The sequence below is a fragment of the Chaetodon auriga genome, chromosome 8 (assembly GCF_051107435.1).
Source record: "Chaetodon auriga isolate fChaAug3 chromosome 8, fChaAug3.hap1, whole genome shotgun sequence".
Taxonomy (NCBI): domain Eukaryota; kingdom Metazoa; phylum Chordata; class Actinopteri; order Chaetodontiformes; family Chaetodontidae; genus Chaetodon; species Chaetodon auriga.
The window spans coordinates 21013232-21030852 of NC_135081.1; the positions used below are offsets into that span (position 1 = coordinate 21013232).

Below are 17621 nucleotides of genomic sequence, written 5' to 3' on the forward strand. Positions count from 1 at the left end.
TTCTCTATACCACACTTACTTGTAAATGAGCAAAACAGAAAGGCTGTCAGTCTATTTTTACTCTACTTGCAATGCAGCACCTGTTATTGCAGTAATCAGCATCGACACTCGGTACACAATTTGTTCTCTCTGCTTTATGATTTGAGTCCAATCACAGTCTTAATCTTACTTGCATCCAATGTATGAATTATTTCTTCACCACTGAATATACACTTTCAATGCAAAATCAAAGCTGTAGCATTTTCATGTGAGAACTCAAATTCGTCCCTCAGAGGCTTCACATAGTTTCATATTAAATGTGGCAGCTATCTTATCAATCACTGTGAAAATAATTAGATTCAGGCCCAAGCCCAATAAAGCCAGCAGAGAACAGAGGCAGTTTGGAGCGTCGCCATTCTGTGCCAGTACTGAAACACGAGCGAGCGGATATGACAAACAGTATTTACTGATCATTTGTGTCAGGCAGTCACCGCAGGACCAGCAATCTGCCCAAAAGCTTAGTCGGTGCTGTGATAATTCATAGTGACTTTGTGAACGTGCCAGTGAAGCGGCAGTGACGAAGGGTTAATAGACACGTGAGTGGGCCTGTGAGGGAATTGTTCTCTTTCATTTGAATGTGTTTCGCATGTTCTTTGACATCCAGGACTTTTTACAGGAACAGACGTTTCCAAAACTCATGAAGGGAAGCTTCATGAGTTTTGTTTGTATGTGACAAACGATATAAGCAGCAAACCTGTCACTGTGCCACAATATGGCAAAACGTGGGTAAAACCTCTGCATTATGTTATTTATATTATTAGAAAAATAAATACATTTTACTGGAAAATGAAAGAAAATGAAAAAAACTATCTGCATCACCAGTTTGATAATCTTAGCACACTGTGTACATTTTATGAAGAAAATTCAGAAAGACATCCCCGATTCCACTCACTCACTAAGTGACTTGTTAAAACTGTTGTTTAATGCAAACAAGAACTGAAGCGTGAGGACAACAAGTTGCCGTTTTATGGGGGGGGGTTATGTGCCAGAATATTGCTTTCTCCTAAGTGAGCTTTAGTCTTGCTGGTTCTGAAGGTGGACAGAGCCAGGCTGAGCTGTTTCCAGTCTTTGTGCTAAGCTAAGCTAACCATCTCCTGGCTGAAGCCTTAGTATTAATTTTGTGATCTAACTCTCTGCCTGAAAGCAAAAGCATATTTGCCAAAACGTCAGCTATTCTGATATTTCTATTACTATTACCAACTATTCTGATCTACTGATCTGAAGTGATGTTTTTTTTTTTAGCTGAGGCTGGCGTTTTTGCAAAAATGTTAAAAAAAAAAAAAAAAACAGACAACATGAAACATTGCAGGTGTAAAAAATGAAACTATGATGGGGACAAAAAGAAATCTCTCTCCATCTCACTCCCAGAGGAAAAGAATCACACCATCACACGTCTGTCCTGGAGATTCAGGTGTTTGTCTTGATGTGTGTTACGCCTGACAGGACTTGTTGGTTTTCTTGATGAACCAGAGTCCTGTGATAACTCCTATCAGCCCCAGGATCACACCACAAACACAGACTGCTGTCTCTACCTGCCAGTCTGTTTGTAGCTGAACCTCTGTGGGAAAAAAGCACAAACACACACACAGATAGCATGAGAGCTTTACTGATGTGAGTTTTTAAAAGCAAATATCAGTCTTTACTAAAGCCGCCTGTAGCCAACACTTTGTGCCAGTGATATCCTGCCAACTTGCCGATGTTTAATATTTAACAGAAGTCCTATAATACCATCCATCACCTGCATCTCTAAAGCCCTACTTTCTGCTACAGATGCTCAATTTATCAGTTAACTGTCTGAAAATATTTAAAGTATTTAAATCACATTTATCTGACTCTTCACTTGTGAATTGCAGGTGCCAAACTGTGGCTTTGTTCTGTATTCAAAGCACAGCAGTGATTTGAGTTAAACGCTAACTTCATGTTAACATGGGCTTTAAACTCTGTGTAAAGCAATGACAAATATGTGTTCTGAGCTTGTCACACCATAGAAAAGTGTGTTATTAACCACACAGCCAAATTTGAGTGATTAAAACAAAGCAAAGTCGGTGAAGGCTGCAGCGGCTGCAGCCGTCACCATCTTGGCGGTGGCTGACTCCGATGGCTGGAGCCTGTGCTTCAGACTAGCATTAGCATTAAATCTAAAATTCATCTGAGGATTATGTGAATGTCATTATTTTTGCATGCATATAAACCAAAATATTCGATATAGTGGAATTCCAATCTGTGATGGTGCTAGATTAAATTTAAGGGACTAATATCCCCTTCCCTTTTTTACACCCACTGGTCATATGATGACTGACAAACCAAAGAACTTGCTGAGAGGCATCTGCAGGCTGACGTGGTCCACGCTGCAGGAGTAGATGTCGCCCTCCTGCGGAGTGAAGTCCAGGTAGGACGAGGTGCGGAAGCTGAAGTCGCTGTTGGAGTAGTAGTTGGTCTGGCTGATCTCACTCTGGTCCACCTGCTGCCCGTTCCTGGTCCAGATGATCTGGACTATGGGCGGATGGAGGTCGTCGACGAAGCAGATGAGAGTGTTGGGGACCCCGAGTTCTATTTTCTGCTTGGGGAAGATCAGGGAGGTGGGACTGTCTGCAGGTGGATTGATATTTGACAGAAAAAAGATAAAGTTAGACAACTTGGCCAGATGTATCACAACAATACACCTATGTATGATATTTTAAACATCCTATTCTACAAGCACAAGCATTAATATGCTATTAAAAGAGCCTCCACACTCAAAACATTTCATGGTCCTCTCACAATGTTGTCTGACATACATTTATATGCTTGTGCATTAAGATTTCTCTCAAACAGAAGTAAGAAACATAGCTCAAAGCATGAAAAACTGCATCAGATAGAAGGATGTGAATAGGCATCTCCAACACATACATCTTTCACAGCTTAATATTTTTAGACACTCCTGCTAAAGGCTCCATTGTGTTCACCAGCTGTCTGTCTGCTGCTTGGTGCTGTGTTGGTAGTGTACAGTGTGTTTTCAGAGCTTTATTGATGAAAACAGCTGCCCGCTGCGGCTGAAAACGATGCAGAGGGAACGGTGAGACTGATCCAAAACGGTAAAGATGGATAAACAACAAGCTGAAACTCACTGCAGAGCTCCATAAAGCTGAGCGGAGCTGCAGATTCAGGTCATCACTAGAAGCAGCTCCTCTCACACTGTCCCTTTGTTTTCACATTGTCTTATTAGAAAAAAATATCAATTAGCCACTTTAAAGTCATTGAAAGTGACAGATTCTCTATGCCCAACCTTGATAATGTTATCAAAAGCTAAATTATGGGCTGTGGCTTATAGAAAAAAAAAAAAAAGAGAAGGAAAAAAAAAACATTTTTGAGATTTCTGTGACCAGGGGAAGATTTCCAGAGATACATGTGAAACTCATGCTAATTCATGGAAAGTCCCCAGTGCAGAGCTGCAACACAATAAACAATGACTGACGTTTTAACCTGCACTGAAAATACCTGCATGATTATACACCCGGAGGGCCTGTGATCCACAGCAGAGCGCCCTCTCATTAACTCGTGTTTAACAGCAGCTTACCGTTCCTCTCGTTACCCTGCAGGAGTTTCACTGACTTCTGTCGGATTTAGCTGTTATCTAGTTTGAGTTTTGGAAAGGTGAACCCAGCAGCGTCAAACTTGATTTTATCTGCATTTCCTTAATCCTGGTTCAAGACTAAAACCAGAGGTGGGAAGTAACTTCACTTAAGTGCTGTACTTCCTCGAGTATTTCTAATTTCTCTTACGTTCTACTTCTACTGCACCACATTTCAAATGAAACCACTGCACTTTTGACTCCACTACATTTATTTCACAGCTGTATTTACTATTTACTTTGCAGATCAAGGCTTCGCATAAAAAAAAACATATACGCATAAAGAATTCAACACATTGTTAAAAATAAAAACCTGTGGTTCCCGACCGTATTGTCTTGTTGTCTCACTAAAAAAGCGGAGTCAGGGCCTCTTGTCATTTTCCAAATGCTTCAGGGTTGTTGTTGTTGTTGTTTCCATCAAAGGGAGATTTCGCCTTTCAACTTCTCACATGGTTTCATTTTAAAGAACTGTTTGAGGCCAAATTATCCAATATTTTTAAAAGCAGGGCAAAGATTGGACCAAGTTAAATATATGGATATAAATCTGTGTAGCAGAGATGTGTTTCATCTTTCTTTCCTCTCACATTAATCACTCTCAGATTTATCTTGTGGCCCTTATGAGGGGGGCCAACCGCTGGATTGGGAAACACTGAAGTAGCAATGGTAACAATCTCATAATGTCACATACAATAATACATCAGTCACAGAGGACATCAGTATGCGGAAAGAGTACTTTTCCTTTGATACTTTAAGTACACTTTGATGATAACACTTCTGCACTTTAACTTTAGAACGCAGGATTTTGACTTAATGGAGTATTCTGCACTTGTATTTGTACTTCCACTGAAGTAAAACATCTGAATGCTTCTTCCACCGCTGACTAAAGGTGACTTTTAATTAGGTTTGCTGAGGCTCACAGATTCAGTCACATAATATCAGTCAAAACCCAGTGTTTCAGTACCTCACCTATGACCTCTGGAGGATTATTTTCTCCCTTTATGGCACGTGGGATGTTGTAGTGGCAGGTACCCACGGACACATATACATCTTGGGCCAGTCCAAGATCAAAGCTCCACTGCTCTGCAAACTCAGGCAGACGTTGGAATGCCCGATAGGTGACGGGGTCAATGTAGAAGAGCTGATCGCCGTCAAATTCAATATCATACTGGCCGTCCCCCGGCACATCCTTTTGACAGAAGGTCAGAAAGCGGAGCAAGTATTTCCCTGCAGTTTCTTTGGAAAGATTAACAACACATAACGTGACATGGTGATGGTTGCAATGCGTAGTCAAGCTGTTCAGATATTTTTGTGAGCAAATCTGGTGTCTGTGCTGTGGAGAATTAACGCTGGACATCATCCAAGCTGCAACTAAAATTTGTCAGTTTTTGGCTCCATCAGCCACACTGGCTGGTAACCAACCATGATTTCTATTGTAGAAAAGGTAGCTGGCCTGCAAAACACAGCTGTTAAATGGAACAGTGACGTTCTCATACCAACCTGCATCCTCGACTTCTCTTCATATTTTGGGGGGTTTTTTGGCCTTTTACACATATGAAAACAAAAACTCTCAGTGCCTTCTTACAATCATGAGTAATGTATGTTTACAAAAACTTACCTTGACTGCATTTTGGAAGAAAAATAAACAGCAGAACTGGCAACAGATTCATCACTATGCTGCATTTCAGGTCCAACAGACAACAAACTGAGCGGGTTTCTGTACCTGCAGCTCGTCCCTCCCAAACATCAGACTGGTACTATTGTGTTGATATGCTGAGGTGACTTCCTCACAACACAAACCAATCAGTGCGTGGAACTCAGTGACAACAGTGTTTCCACCTGTAAAACACTGAGGGAAGATCAAACACAGATTTAAATACGGGTACCTGCTGCCACCTAGTGGAGGAAAAACATAACCACAACATGTACACCTGTCAGGAGAAAACAAGTTCAACATGTCTTTGTTTTTTTACTTAAAATACCAAGTTTACAGTAACTATCTTGTGTTTTCATAAGCTATGGAATACCCTGTTCATTTCAGGTCCTATCACACTTCAGTAGTTTCCCAGAGGCAGCAGGAATTTCTTCACATTGCTTGTTTGCAAGTACATCCAACAGTTAAAGCTAACTAAAAATATTCAAATTAGAGATAAAGAACAAAGCAGCAAAATCAAAATCATCCGTGACCGGAGCTCAACACTGCATCCAAAGTTGCACATCTAAACGTGACACACCACAGTCCCACTGATCCCAGACAAAACTCTGAACTCTCTACAGAAGAGAATATTTTAATAAACACACTTGTCAGATGAAAGGTATGCTTCTGAGAGACAACGACCTGCTTGACCAGAGGCGGCAATGCTCATGTGAACGCTCTTCAGGAAACAACTAAGACAGTTAACTGGAATGAGAAATAACAGCAGGTAAAAAAAAAGAAAACAGGAAAGAAGATAAACGGGGAAAAAAAGTCATAACAGCAGAAATACAACAGTTTGTGCAACAGCAAATACAGTTTAAGTATATACAAGCATATATTCTTCCACTGAACATTCAACAACAGCTTCCACTACGCATGGACTATGAGGACTTCTGTCTCTTTGTGTCTCGATAAAGATTATTTTTAATCTTTAATTACTTGTAGAATTATTCAGCTTCAGTTTACTCAGTCGACACCATTTGTTCCAGTAAGTGCCGGGCACCCGAAAGGTTTCTTTAAGAAACCTCCATGGAGTTTTCAAGTGCTACAGATGTCTTCAAGAATCTAATGCAATACTTCACATGTTAAGGAGATTAATATGGAGATTAGAAACCTGCACTATAATCGGATAACATTCAGCAGCCTGTGTTCAGCTCTTAGGAAACAGATGCACACTGCAGTTTCATGTGAGGAGAAAATATCACAGCTGAACAGTTGGAACTGACTTCAAAATACTGAAGACATCACTTTAATTAGTGCTATATTTATAAAACTAGTCTGTCTTACAATGGCTGGTGGGCTTTTACTGCAGCCATCAAAATCAATACAAACTGAACGGGTGTGTGGTCACTGAACTGCAGACTTTGTGATTATAGTCATGTTTCTAAACTGTACTATTGACTAAACCCTCTTTGTTTTAAAAAAAAAAAAAAAAAACAGGCTGTAAAACAAACTGCAGCATGAAGCTCAATGTCAAACTGAGATTTAACTGCAAGAGCGATGTACGTAAACATAAAAGAAAAATGACACAGACCTGAAACTGACCTGAACACAACAGATAGAAAGAGCTGTGAGAGGGAATCTAAGCATTCCTGAACAATGTAGTATTTTTACTTTATCAACAATCTGGATAGTTAAGGCTGAGTCTAGGGGGGGTGGTCTAAAATGAAGCGTGGCAGAAGGCCAGATGTTAGAAAAGCAAGGCTTGTGACCAAAAGGTTGCTGGTTCAAATTCCAGTAATGCATGAGGAAGTGCGGGTGAAGAAAACAAATAAATAAAGACTCTTCCGTTCCCTCGCCACAGAGGACACAGCGTAAGGCCAGCCGAAGCAGATCTGGAGTAAGGCCCATCTTTCCACATCCTTTTTTATTACTCCGCTTCCCTCTTTGGGGGATCACCATAAAATTCTTCTTTATAAAAGAAACATAAATTTGTACAAGTATTTACAAAGGGGAGGAAGGAAAAACCAAGGCATTTAGTGTTTGGGTTCTATGATTATCCACAGAGACGTTGTTTCACATCCCTCAGTCCCACATTCGAAACATTTTAGGAGTCCACTCGGAGTGTTTTTCGCCACGTCATCTAATATCTCAGCCCACTACTGTTTCAGGGTGTGTTGTGTCCTGGGCCAGCCCAAGTCCCTGAGTTATTAGTGTTTTCTCTCTTAGCCAGTGCTAAGCATCTCAACCAGAGTCTGAATCGCTGGTGTCTGAAGATGAGGAAGAGGACGAGGACGATGATGAGTCAGAGCTGGAGCTGCTGCCGCTGAGGCGTGAGGGCTGGGTGTGAGTCTCGACAGCACTGGGCTTCTCCACTGCAGAGAGAGCGACACGCAAACAAACAGCAGCGATGAACACACAAGATACAGACGAGGAGGAAGAGCTATGGACGTACGCTGGGAAATATCTGTGAGAGACAAACAGTGATCCTCCAAACATCGGCGGAGCGAGTGGAGTGGAGAGGAGACGCGGCTCCGTGAGCTCACCTTTAGGTTTTGTAGGCTTCTTGACAGAATTGAGTTGCCCGCTGACATCCTGCAGCCTCCTCTCCAGCTCCCTCCTCTTCTCCAGAGTCAGCTCCTCTTTGGACTTGCCAATGCTGCCTTTTTTTGCTGCTTTACATGAAAAGATGACAAAAAAGATGTTGATGTGTGTTTTAGCGTAAATGAGCTGCGCTAGCATTTTCGGGAGAGGAGTGGCCGTGGAGCATCCCGGTAATAAGACATAATCTGTGATGTGATACCCCAATGACCGACTACTCGCTCTCCTCATCAGTTCTAATTACCAGAGACCGAAAGAGCTGTGCCTTCATTTTGCAGTTTGGCCTCCTGAGTCGCAGACGAGGCTCTTGCTTCTAAAGTGCTGCAAAAATTAGGCTCATCAGATTTACCAGTGGTTCAGTAGAAGCAGAGCTAGTTCGCTCATTAATGTGGTACTTACTGTAGCCCCATGACATGACCTAATATTACAGTAACTTTCATGACATGTCATTAAATACTTCATGCATCAAGCGCTGTGTTGCCACACTGAACGGACTAAATGTATCACAGTCAAGTGCATTAACTGACTGAGAAAACAACATTATACGCCTGTTGATTTGGTGTAATACTGTGATCATGTTTATATTTCTTTAGCAAATTCAGTCAGGAGAAAATCTAAATTTGCTATCAAACTGTTGAACTGCTCCTTTAGATACCATTTGGTTAAAAAGCAACTACATCTGCTTTCCTTGTCTGTTCTCATTTTCTTGGCCTCCTCTTGGTCAGTGTTTGTCAGATTTTGTCTCTAGTCTGTTTCATATTACTGTCTTCATGGTTCTGCCTATGTCCTCTGTGAAGTCCTGTCAGTGTCATCAGTGTTTCCCCTTTAACTGTCAGGCCTCTACGCGGTTCCAAAACATGAACCCAACTCTGTGACGCTGCCTGGGAAACTCTTGACAAGGTGAAAGGGCCTCTACCAATGTTTCCCCTATACTCATTCTGTCGCAGCAGGAGCACTGCTGCTAAAACTTCACACAGTCATTAATATCCTCGACCCTCCTGGTCCAACTACGGTGGGATTAGCCCCTCTGAACACACACAACAAGCCGAGCAGAGACAGGTGAAATGATGATAGTCAAGATCATCACTTCAGTGCTGACATTACATGCTGGATACTGACTGACTGTCTCGGTACGATGCTTATAACTTGTCAGTGGGTGCCAGGCAACATACAAGACGTTATTGAACCAATATATGCTGGTATTTGCTTGCATGGCACATTTCACTCACCTAGTTCCCCGTAAGGCTTGCGGGGCTTCTTCCTCAGACAGGTCATGACGTAGCGCTCCAGCTCTTTCAGCGTCGATGGCTTCAGCGTTTCAAAGTCGATCTCAATCTCCTCGGGGTTGGTGTCCCTCAGCGAAGGTTCCCTGGACTGAATGATGTGGACCACACGACCCAGCTTCTCCCCCGGCAGCTTGTTGATGTCAAGGCTCAGCTGGCGCTTCTCGTCATACGACATGGGCACGATCTCCTCCTCTTCCTCTGAGTCGTAGTGCGGCAGCATGGAAGGGGCCACTGGGGGGTAAAAGGACTTCTTTGTGGTCCTGCGAAATCAAGAGGAAGGGATACAGATGGGACAAAAGCTCATTATCAGCTATTTGATATTCGACATCCATTATTAAAGACACAAGATTATGTGTATTTTGCTGTAAGCTGTGCAGCTTTAAAAACAGATCGGGCGATTATTTTATTACTAACTTGCTGTTCTTGTTACTCTTCTTCCCCTGGCCTTTCTTGGCCTGGGAGCCACCTGCTCTGGCAGACTTGGTTTTCAGTATCTTGCCAGGCATTTTCCATTCCTCAGAGCCAGCTCTGCTTCTGCCACCCCGACTTCGCTTCTCCAACTTCTTCTTTTTCTTCTTCTCCTTTTTATCCTTCTTCTCTTTCTTCTTCTTGGGCTTGACGATGGGGCCTTGGGAGAGGGCGGCCAGCTGCTCGTGCACGGCTCGGAGCTGTATTGAAAATTAAATGTGAAGAAATTATCAGCGTTCGTTTCCACGTTAAATGTGTCGTAATAAAGACGGCTGGATAAATAGACAGTGCAGGTCTTACTTGTGTGCACACCTGGTCCTGTAACTCAGCCAAGCGATGAGCTCGCTCTTCCTCGCTGTCTGAGTTGGGGCTGCTCTCGCTCTCTTCGCTCTCGCTGCTGGGCTCGCTCTCGGAGGTGGATGAAGATGAGGACGAGGAGGAGGAAGAAGAGGAGGACGAGGATGTCGGATGGCCACTCATTGACATGGCTGAGTGATCCATGTGTGGTTCATCGGGCATCTTGGCAAAGCGGAACTCGAACACGTCCTGGGTTTTAGAAAAAAGACTTTCTTCACAGGATGCTGCACTTTAATTTCATTCTGATTATTTGAAAACAATAAGACAGCCAGCCTCACCTGCAGCTTCCGTGCCATGCCCACAACATCATGGTCAGGTGGGTTGTACTTGTAGCAGTTGGAGAACATGAGTCTGACATCGCTGGCAAACTGTTGAGCGTCCCTGTATTCGCGACAGTCCATCTTCCTCTGATGAAGAGTTAGGAAAAAACTAATTCAGCACTTCAACTGGACTTTTTGAACTTTTTTCAAATTTAATCAGGTTTTTTTATAGTTATTAATAACTGATGACTTGCAATTTACATTACTTTAATATGATAAATATTCTGACATAAAGCAGTCTGAAACAACATAGCTTTACAGTGTCATCAGTAACACAGTACACCGATTGTCTATTACTGGTTCCACGAGTTAAAAGCATATGAAAAGTCACCTTGATGGTGCTGAGGTCCATGGGACACTTGATGATATCATGATAGTCATGAAGGCTCAGTGCAGCTGCGTCCACAGGGACGTAGAAAGGCCAGGCATACGCGGCATGTTTCTTTGACAACATCTCCTTCAGCAGCCCACTGCAGTACCTCAGCTGAGGGCTTAGTTTGCCCTTCCTCGAGGGCTGAGGCTGGACAGAGTCAGGCAAGTCCTTCTTTGGGGGTTTAATGGGGCGTCCGCTGCCCACTCTGCGTCCAGTGCCTGCCATCATTGGCTGCAGCAGGACAGGACCTCCAGGGCTCCGGACCAGTCCTATCCCAGGTGGGGTCTCCAAGCTCATGCCCCCCATGGAGGAGATGCTGTGCATGGAGGTGTCGTGGATTTGGCCCCCGTGGCCTCCTTTCCCCAAGCCGACCATGTGCGTTGCTCCCGAAATGCCCACAGTCAAGCCCATGGTGGAGGGGGTGGTGGTGTCTGCCTTACGCTTCACACCTTTTTTCTAGAAATAAAGAGACTGGACGTCACTACGATCACAACATTAAGGCTTTATTCCAAGCCTTGTAATGCTTAGAATTCTACACAGTTTTCTGAATATACAAAATATTCTGCAGTATTTCTTTGCAAAGACACTCAAGTCTGTATCACTTCTGCCAAACATTTATTTTGTTTGTCGTTGAGTTTTATGTGTTATGTTCCTCCACATGATCAGTAGTAGTTTTTTGAATATACCTTGGTTGTAGGCTGTGTAGGGGGCAGGCCCATGATGTTGGCCGGAGGCAGGCTTTTGGTCAGCACAGTCTGGGGAGAGTTGGCCAGCATGGACTCCCCAGTGTCCGAGGAAGAAGGGGAGTAGGCTGACTGGGACACCGCTGGCACCTGCTGGGCCCTCGATGCTGGGAGATGCAGTATGTTCAGTTTTGGAGACAAATCTCAGCCACAGAAATATAGGTGACAAAAGTCTGAATAGTCTGGAAGAATTCTATTATTACTGGAGACGTGGCTTTGTAACAAGGCTTCCATCATGAATGCTACTTTTACAAAACAGATTTCTGCAACAGGTACAAATTTTGCACAATAGCTGAGCTTTAATGTATTTGTAAAGAAAATGCCAATAACAAATGCAGATATGAGACTGAAAATGTGTTCAATTAGTGTAGTTGGAACAAAAAACAAACATAAAAAAGCAACTATATAAACAACTTCATTCAAATTCTGCAAGACTTTGTGACAAACTCACCAGATTTGCGCCCTCTTCCCCTGCTGTTCTTGTTTCGAGGAGCTGGAGGAGGCAGCTCAACTTCCTCCTCGGGCATCTGGGCCACCTTCTGGAGGAAGATCTTCTCTAAGGACTGGGCCATCAGCACAATATCATCTGTCGGCTAGCCAAGACAACAATTTTTAAACACACTACCACGCTGCAAAGAAGCCACAACAGCAAAAAAATAATCTTCTTGTGACAGATTTTAATTTCAACAAATCAGTTTTATTAGTGTTAATGATTAGCTGATGAAAACATCAATATATTAAATACCAAAAATATTTGCTTGACACAACTTGACAAATGCTTGCAACTTGTTCTGAACTTTGCATTCTGGCATATCATAACTGGAATGAATAACAAAAGTGAAAATGCCATCATAGGGATGAAAATTATGGTGAAAATTATCTTTTGCATCAGATGCCAATATAGAATCCATTTTTCACACTCTCGGCCAAGACACTGGATTTAGACATATGGTCAAAGCCTAGAAGAAGATGTGGTTGTTAAATGCTTAATATCATGTAATCTATTGCATGATCACTGTAAACATCCCTGGTGTGCAACCAACATCGTGTTGTCAACATCTCCAGAGCAGCTGTCTGCTTTGTAAAATTAATTTGCAAACGGATTTACACTAAATGCTCCAGAAGCAGCAAAGTGTTTCTCAACTTCTAGATGATGCGGCCATTTGTTTTCTTGTCAGCTGGATATTTTCATTTTCCCTTTTGCCTCACAAGTTTCGCTATAACACACATTCAGTACATGCAAGTCAGCACATGTTCTGTTGCACAGGATAGCAGAGTATCCCAGGCAAGATTAAGTTTGCAAAGTTTTAAATGAATCTTTTCTCCTGGGAAATAAAGACAAGGTTTAGAATTGCCCTTTCTCACAATGTTAAGAAAGTTCCTTGGTCTGCACCACCGATAAAAGCTAATGGTTGTGTTAGGTCAGTTAAAACAACACACTGTGAGCAAGGTGCACCTGAAAGTAATCAGCAGATTGGGGCCTTATTATGGAAAGAGTGAGAGGGAAATGAAAAAAGACAAAAACACGATGGTTAAGGATCTGTTTTTTACCTTTTAACCTACCTTGTTGTAGATGTAGCAGTTGGTGAACATTGTGTTGAAGTCCTGTATGCACTCACTTGCACTGCGGTAAAAGTTGTTCTCCAGACGCTTTTTGATGGTCCCCATGTCCATGGGCTGTTTGATAATTTTATGATAATCCTGAAAAGGGCAGAACAATAGACAGGGGAGTGACAGAGGAGTGAGACATGTAAGAAGAAAAATGAAACCATAACTTATGGAGCATGGTGAACACTGAAAAATGAACATCATTTAACAGAAGGAGCATCCACTGATGAAAAATAAACAACAAACTCAGCAAAATTAAAGACTCTTTGTTGACGCTCACTGGTAGGTTAAGCCTGTAGGCATCCACAGGTTCATGGAAAGGCCAGGCAAAGTGATGCCTCCACAGAGACTTCATCAGGGTCCTCTGGAGAAACTGCAGCTGGTTGGTCATGCGGCCTGGCCGGCTGGGGTCTTTCACTGGGGGCTGGGGTGGGACAGGAGGGCCCTGGGGCATCGTGTGCGGCAGAGAGGGGCTCTCAAAGTCCTCGTACAGCAAGGACGGCTTGCGAATGCGTTTGCCCGAGCTGGTGTGTTGGTCCATCCCGCCGCTGGACAGCCCGACCAGAGAGCTGGAGGGGAGGAGACAGAAAGAGGATGGGGAAAAAGATGAGGGGGAAGAATTTTGATCTGATGAGAGACAAGAACTGCCAGAACAGAGATGCTAACTTGTAGAAAAAATGGTGTGAATGAGTACAAACATATCACTTCTTTACACTGTATGATAGAAAAATCAATTAATAAGCAGACCAGTGAAACCATTTTGTGTGGGGAGACAGACACACAAGGTCCACAGAGAGAGAGTGATGTCTGCTAATGAAGGAAATCGTGCTTTTAAGTTGAATGTGCTGCATGACCTTTGCCACTCTTATTGATGTCGCCATCGATGCATCGATTTGCTATCCTCTCCCATGAGTGCATGCACTCATGGAAAATCTGCTGATGTCATAAAGTGCAGCCTTTATATGCTTCATTCATGTAACTCATGACCAGTGAAGCTACGGCTCTGCCCTCCCAGTCAGCTAACTGTTATCTCGGGAACTAGGACTCTATCAATGGGCTGCTACTTTTAGCACAGTCATGGGAACCGCCATCGCAGGGTCCCCACCAGCTAAAAAAACAAACATCCACTCATGGTAAGGATGGATGATAAGACCCCAAAATCTATGTGATATATTACCATGTTCAGCTCCACATAAATATAAGACACAGCTGTTTTTGTTTAGACTTTAGCCATAAATATTTGAATCATGGGAAAATACTAAAAAGATTTAGCACTACTTCCATGCCTGAAACTGGAAGTGAAATTGAATGTCTCACACTGTCATGATATTTAAAATAAAACACTAACTACAGAGCTTACGCCATGGTCATCCTTGACACTCACCACCATTCTCAATGAGTTAGTTTATAGCAATGTCTCTGAAAAATAACTGCACATTGCACAGCAAAGGGCCAATACACTACTAAATATTGAAAAAAATGCCACAAAACATAAATAAACAAACCTATGGCACAAAAGATAAATACATAAATAATCAAAATACCTAATAATTGCTTGGAGTATAGGGGCTAATGAGCACAGACACGCTGGGTTCAAATATCAATGCTGCTCTTTTCTGTATGAAACTACTGAGCTCTGGTTTCTTCCCATTTGCAAAGTAATCAATGTAAAGACTGCTGTCAATGCCCTGGACCGAGGCACTCTGGTCTCAAAACTGGAGTTGGTCCTTGGGCACTACAGCTGGACACTACTCCTATAGTTACTATCAAGAATGGGTTCAAATGCAAAGGACAAAAAATACTCTACAACTCTAAAGAAACTTCAGTCTTGGCTGTGGCTTAACAGGACCTATATGGACCTGAGGAATCTGTCAATCCATGTAGTCAGACGAGGCCACCATGTCAACCCCATCATTGCCGTTTCACCTCCCTTTAAACAGAGCACATGAACCAGATTTAGAAGAAGTTCAATCTTAGCCCAGAGTTCAGGACACACAACTGCCCCACTGACACACAAGCTGTGGCAAAGCCTGTGAGCTGATTTTCTACATCAGTCAGAACAGCAGCAACACAAAGAACTGCTGAACGGCATTAGTGCTGAGAAAAACATGAGCCATTGTGCAGTGAAAAATAGCTTCCAGTCAAATATATTTTGGCACCACTTAAAGTAGACTTGGAATATTTATCAGGTGATGTAATTGTAAACGAACTGAAAGAAAAAGTCAAAGTGACTTAAGATGTTTTTCTGATCTTTTACTGGGAATGCCCTATATCATAATCACTATCATGATCACTGTAATAACACTGAAAGCACATTAGACACTATATATGTTAGTCTTTATCTATTTTTTTTATATTATTAAGAACCTTACTGGTTAGAATTCTCCGGTGCACCCACATCCAGCAAAGTACTAATTCAGGATCTGCTAAATACAAAGTGTGGGTTTTTACTAGAACACAAAGACGAAACAGTTATCATGAGGGAAAAATGTCAGAGAAAAGCTGAGCTTTGGTTACTGTCCGGAATAAGTGTTTTATAGCAAATCTGCCAAAAATATTTTTGCCAAAACCTTTTTTTTTTAATTCAGCCACAGAGCTTATGATGTGACTCAAACACCACTGAAAAGTATCTACATGTTGATTAAAAAGCACCATCAGAAAACACATCCAGCAGTGTTAAAAACACACAGAATAGATGTTATGATTGTCTACATTATGGCAAATTAAAGATAAAATCATTAACCTTTGTCAGCAATGCTAGAATACGGTCTACTGTGTCATATCCGCATAACGGTGAACCGCTGGGATTAAAGAATTGTACGGAGTTTTCTTATTGTATGATTTTCTGTTTTCTTAATTACTAAGAGGTAAAATTAACGCAATGTGACTAATGTGACGTCGCTGTTTAAACCGTCACTGAATCAAGTTCTGCTTCTACTAAAAGGCATTAATACTCACACAATACAGCCTGCAAACCAGCTTCATCTTTTCACCAAAACAATGAAAGAAATGTCAGACTCTTGGATTTACAATCCAACAGCTGGTGATCGCGTGGTTTGGACGCCCCGCCCTCCCTGTTTGTAAACACTGCCTCATAATGACAGCAGCCAGTGACGGACAGCGATTTTCTGTCAAAAAAAAAAAACAAAAAGCAAAAACACGATTCCTTTTGCTTAACGACGCAGCGCTGGAGAAGGTTATTATCAGTCGATCTCATTCATTTTGCCACAGCTTTCAGAGGTTTGCTCGCCGACACAGGAGCTGTGAGCTGGAGGATAAGCTAACAGAGCGCTAGCTAGCGTCACTGGACAGTGCCTAGCAAAATCAAACGGTTTATTCAGGGCAGTACATTTTTTATTAGCGAATGCCTTCTGTTGGACACATATTGGGCACGGTGTGTATAACCAGATATCGTATGTGTTATAAAGAACAACTACGAGATTAGCGTTAGCGGGGTGCCTGAGCGATGAATGACCCGACTGACAGAAAGCCGGCGGGGAGCTGCCGGTGGGGCTGCAGCAGTCATTTGCCTTCATTGTCCCAGCTCGCTGATGAAGTTAAAGGCTAAAAGAAAGGACGAGTGAACATATGCAGCTACAATTTAGCAGACGTTAAGCAAGTCATGGTGAGTGGTGGCAAGTCTGCTGGAAAAGCTAGCTAAACTCGTCTGTGTGTTAAGGCAGCCGTTTGCAGACAAGCTAACGTTGTTGCCGGGAGGCTAACGTTAACGGTAACTAACGTCGCTACAGTTAAATGATGACATTTAACGTTAGTGCACTTTCATTGGCACTGCAACACCGATCAAATATCTTCAGCTCACGCAGGAATCGATCAGAACGACTGCGGACTTTACCTGTCGTGAGGCGGGTTGACGGCCGCTTCCATCGGGCTGAAGGCGGAGTGTTATTACAATCCAATTTTTCCACCACTGTTGACGCTGCACTTCCACCGAAAGACCACTGAGCTGCTCTGCAATGAAATGGCGCCTAAACGCTTCCGCTTGACGCTATATAAACCCACCACGTGGCAGTGTCGCGTATTTCCTGTTACGTTCGGGGTGATACTGCGCGCTCATTGGCTGTAAGCGGACGTCTGTCAAACAGCACACACGCCCAGCGGCTCCTGGTCGGTACATCTTGTTCTCTGTCATGTTTGAACACAATGGCAGCAGGCGCCGCACTGCGTTCAGCTGCTTCAGTTTGGCTTTAATTTTACTGGTGAATGTCCTTCAGTCTGCAGGGAGTGATGTTAAAATGTGATTATCTGCACAATCTGAGTTGCTGATGCAGGACTCCTCTGCCTCATTAAACCCCTTCGGATTATCTAGGTGGTAACTAGACTGGTTATTTTGGTGTGGTGTATATGTGTGGGCAAACAGATGGTTTAACATGGATTATGCTGATACGATCTTTTTCAACCCAGAAACTATTGCTATTGATCTGATTTCTCGTTCTGAGAAGGTGAGACTCTGTATTTAATGGAACATACTTTCCACAAGCCACTGCAGACCTCCACAGCCTCTTTAGCCTTGCCTTAAAATTGTACAACCAAACTGCTGGAATCACTCATCTTCTGAAAGACAG

The 17621-nt window shown here is 42.7% G+C and overlaps 2 protein-coding genes across 5 annotated transcripts; both read right to left on the reverse strand.

Moving 5' to 3' along the window:
• Nucleotides 1–1430: 1430 nt before the first annotated feature.
• Nucleotides 1431–5316, reverse strand: LOC143325071 (H-2 class II histocompatibility antigen, A-U alpha chain-like). Its single transcript, XM_076737959.1, has 4 exons — nucleotides 5265–5316; nucleotides 4616–4882; nucleotides 2344–2628; nucleotides 1431–1597 (listed from the first exon to the last, which is right to left on the reverse strand). The coding sequence occupies exons 1-4, from the start codon at nucleotides 5314–5316 to the stop codon at nucleotides 1470–1472; spliced, it is 732 nt and encodes a 243-aa protein (XP_076594074.1). The 3' UTR covers nucleotides 1431–1469.
• Nucleotides 5317–5918: 602 nt separating this feature from the next.
• brd2b (bromodomain containing 2b) lies at nucleotides 5919–17022 on the reverse strand. 4 transcript variants are annotated; one of them, XM_076737389.1, is made up of 12 exons: nucleotides 16892–17022; nucleotides 13319–13607; nucleotides 12994–13131; nucleotides 11882–12023; nucleotides 11374–11537; nucleotides 10646–11143; nucleotides 10273–10401; nucleotides 9950–10183; nucleotides 9584–9837; nucleotides 9113–9429; nucleotides 7829–7954; nucleotides 5919–7657 (listed from the first exon to the last, which is right to left on the reverse strand). In XM_076737389.1, the coding sequence occupies exons 1-12, from the start codon at nucleotides 16921–16923 to the stop codon at nucleotides 7527–7529; spliced, it is 2454 nt and encodes an 817-aa protein (XP_076593504.1). In that variant the 5' UTR covers nucleotides 16924–17022; the 3' UTR covers nucleotides 5919–7526. The 4 variants fall into 4 exon arrangements, with proteins under 4 accessions (XP_076593504.1, XP_076593503.1, XP_076593500.1 ...); XM_076737388.1 differs by having other exon boundaries at nucleotides 7829–7957; XM_076737385.1 differs by having other exon boundaries at nucleotides 9938–10183.
• Between the last annotated feature and the right edge of the window lie 599 nt (nucleotides 17023–17621).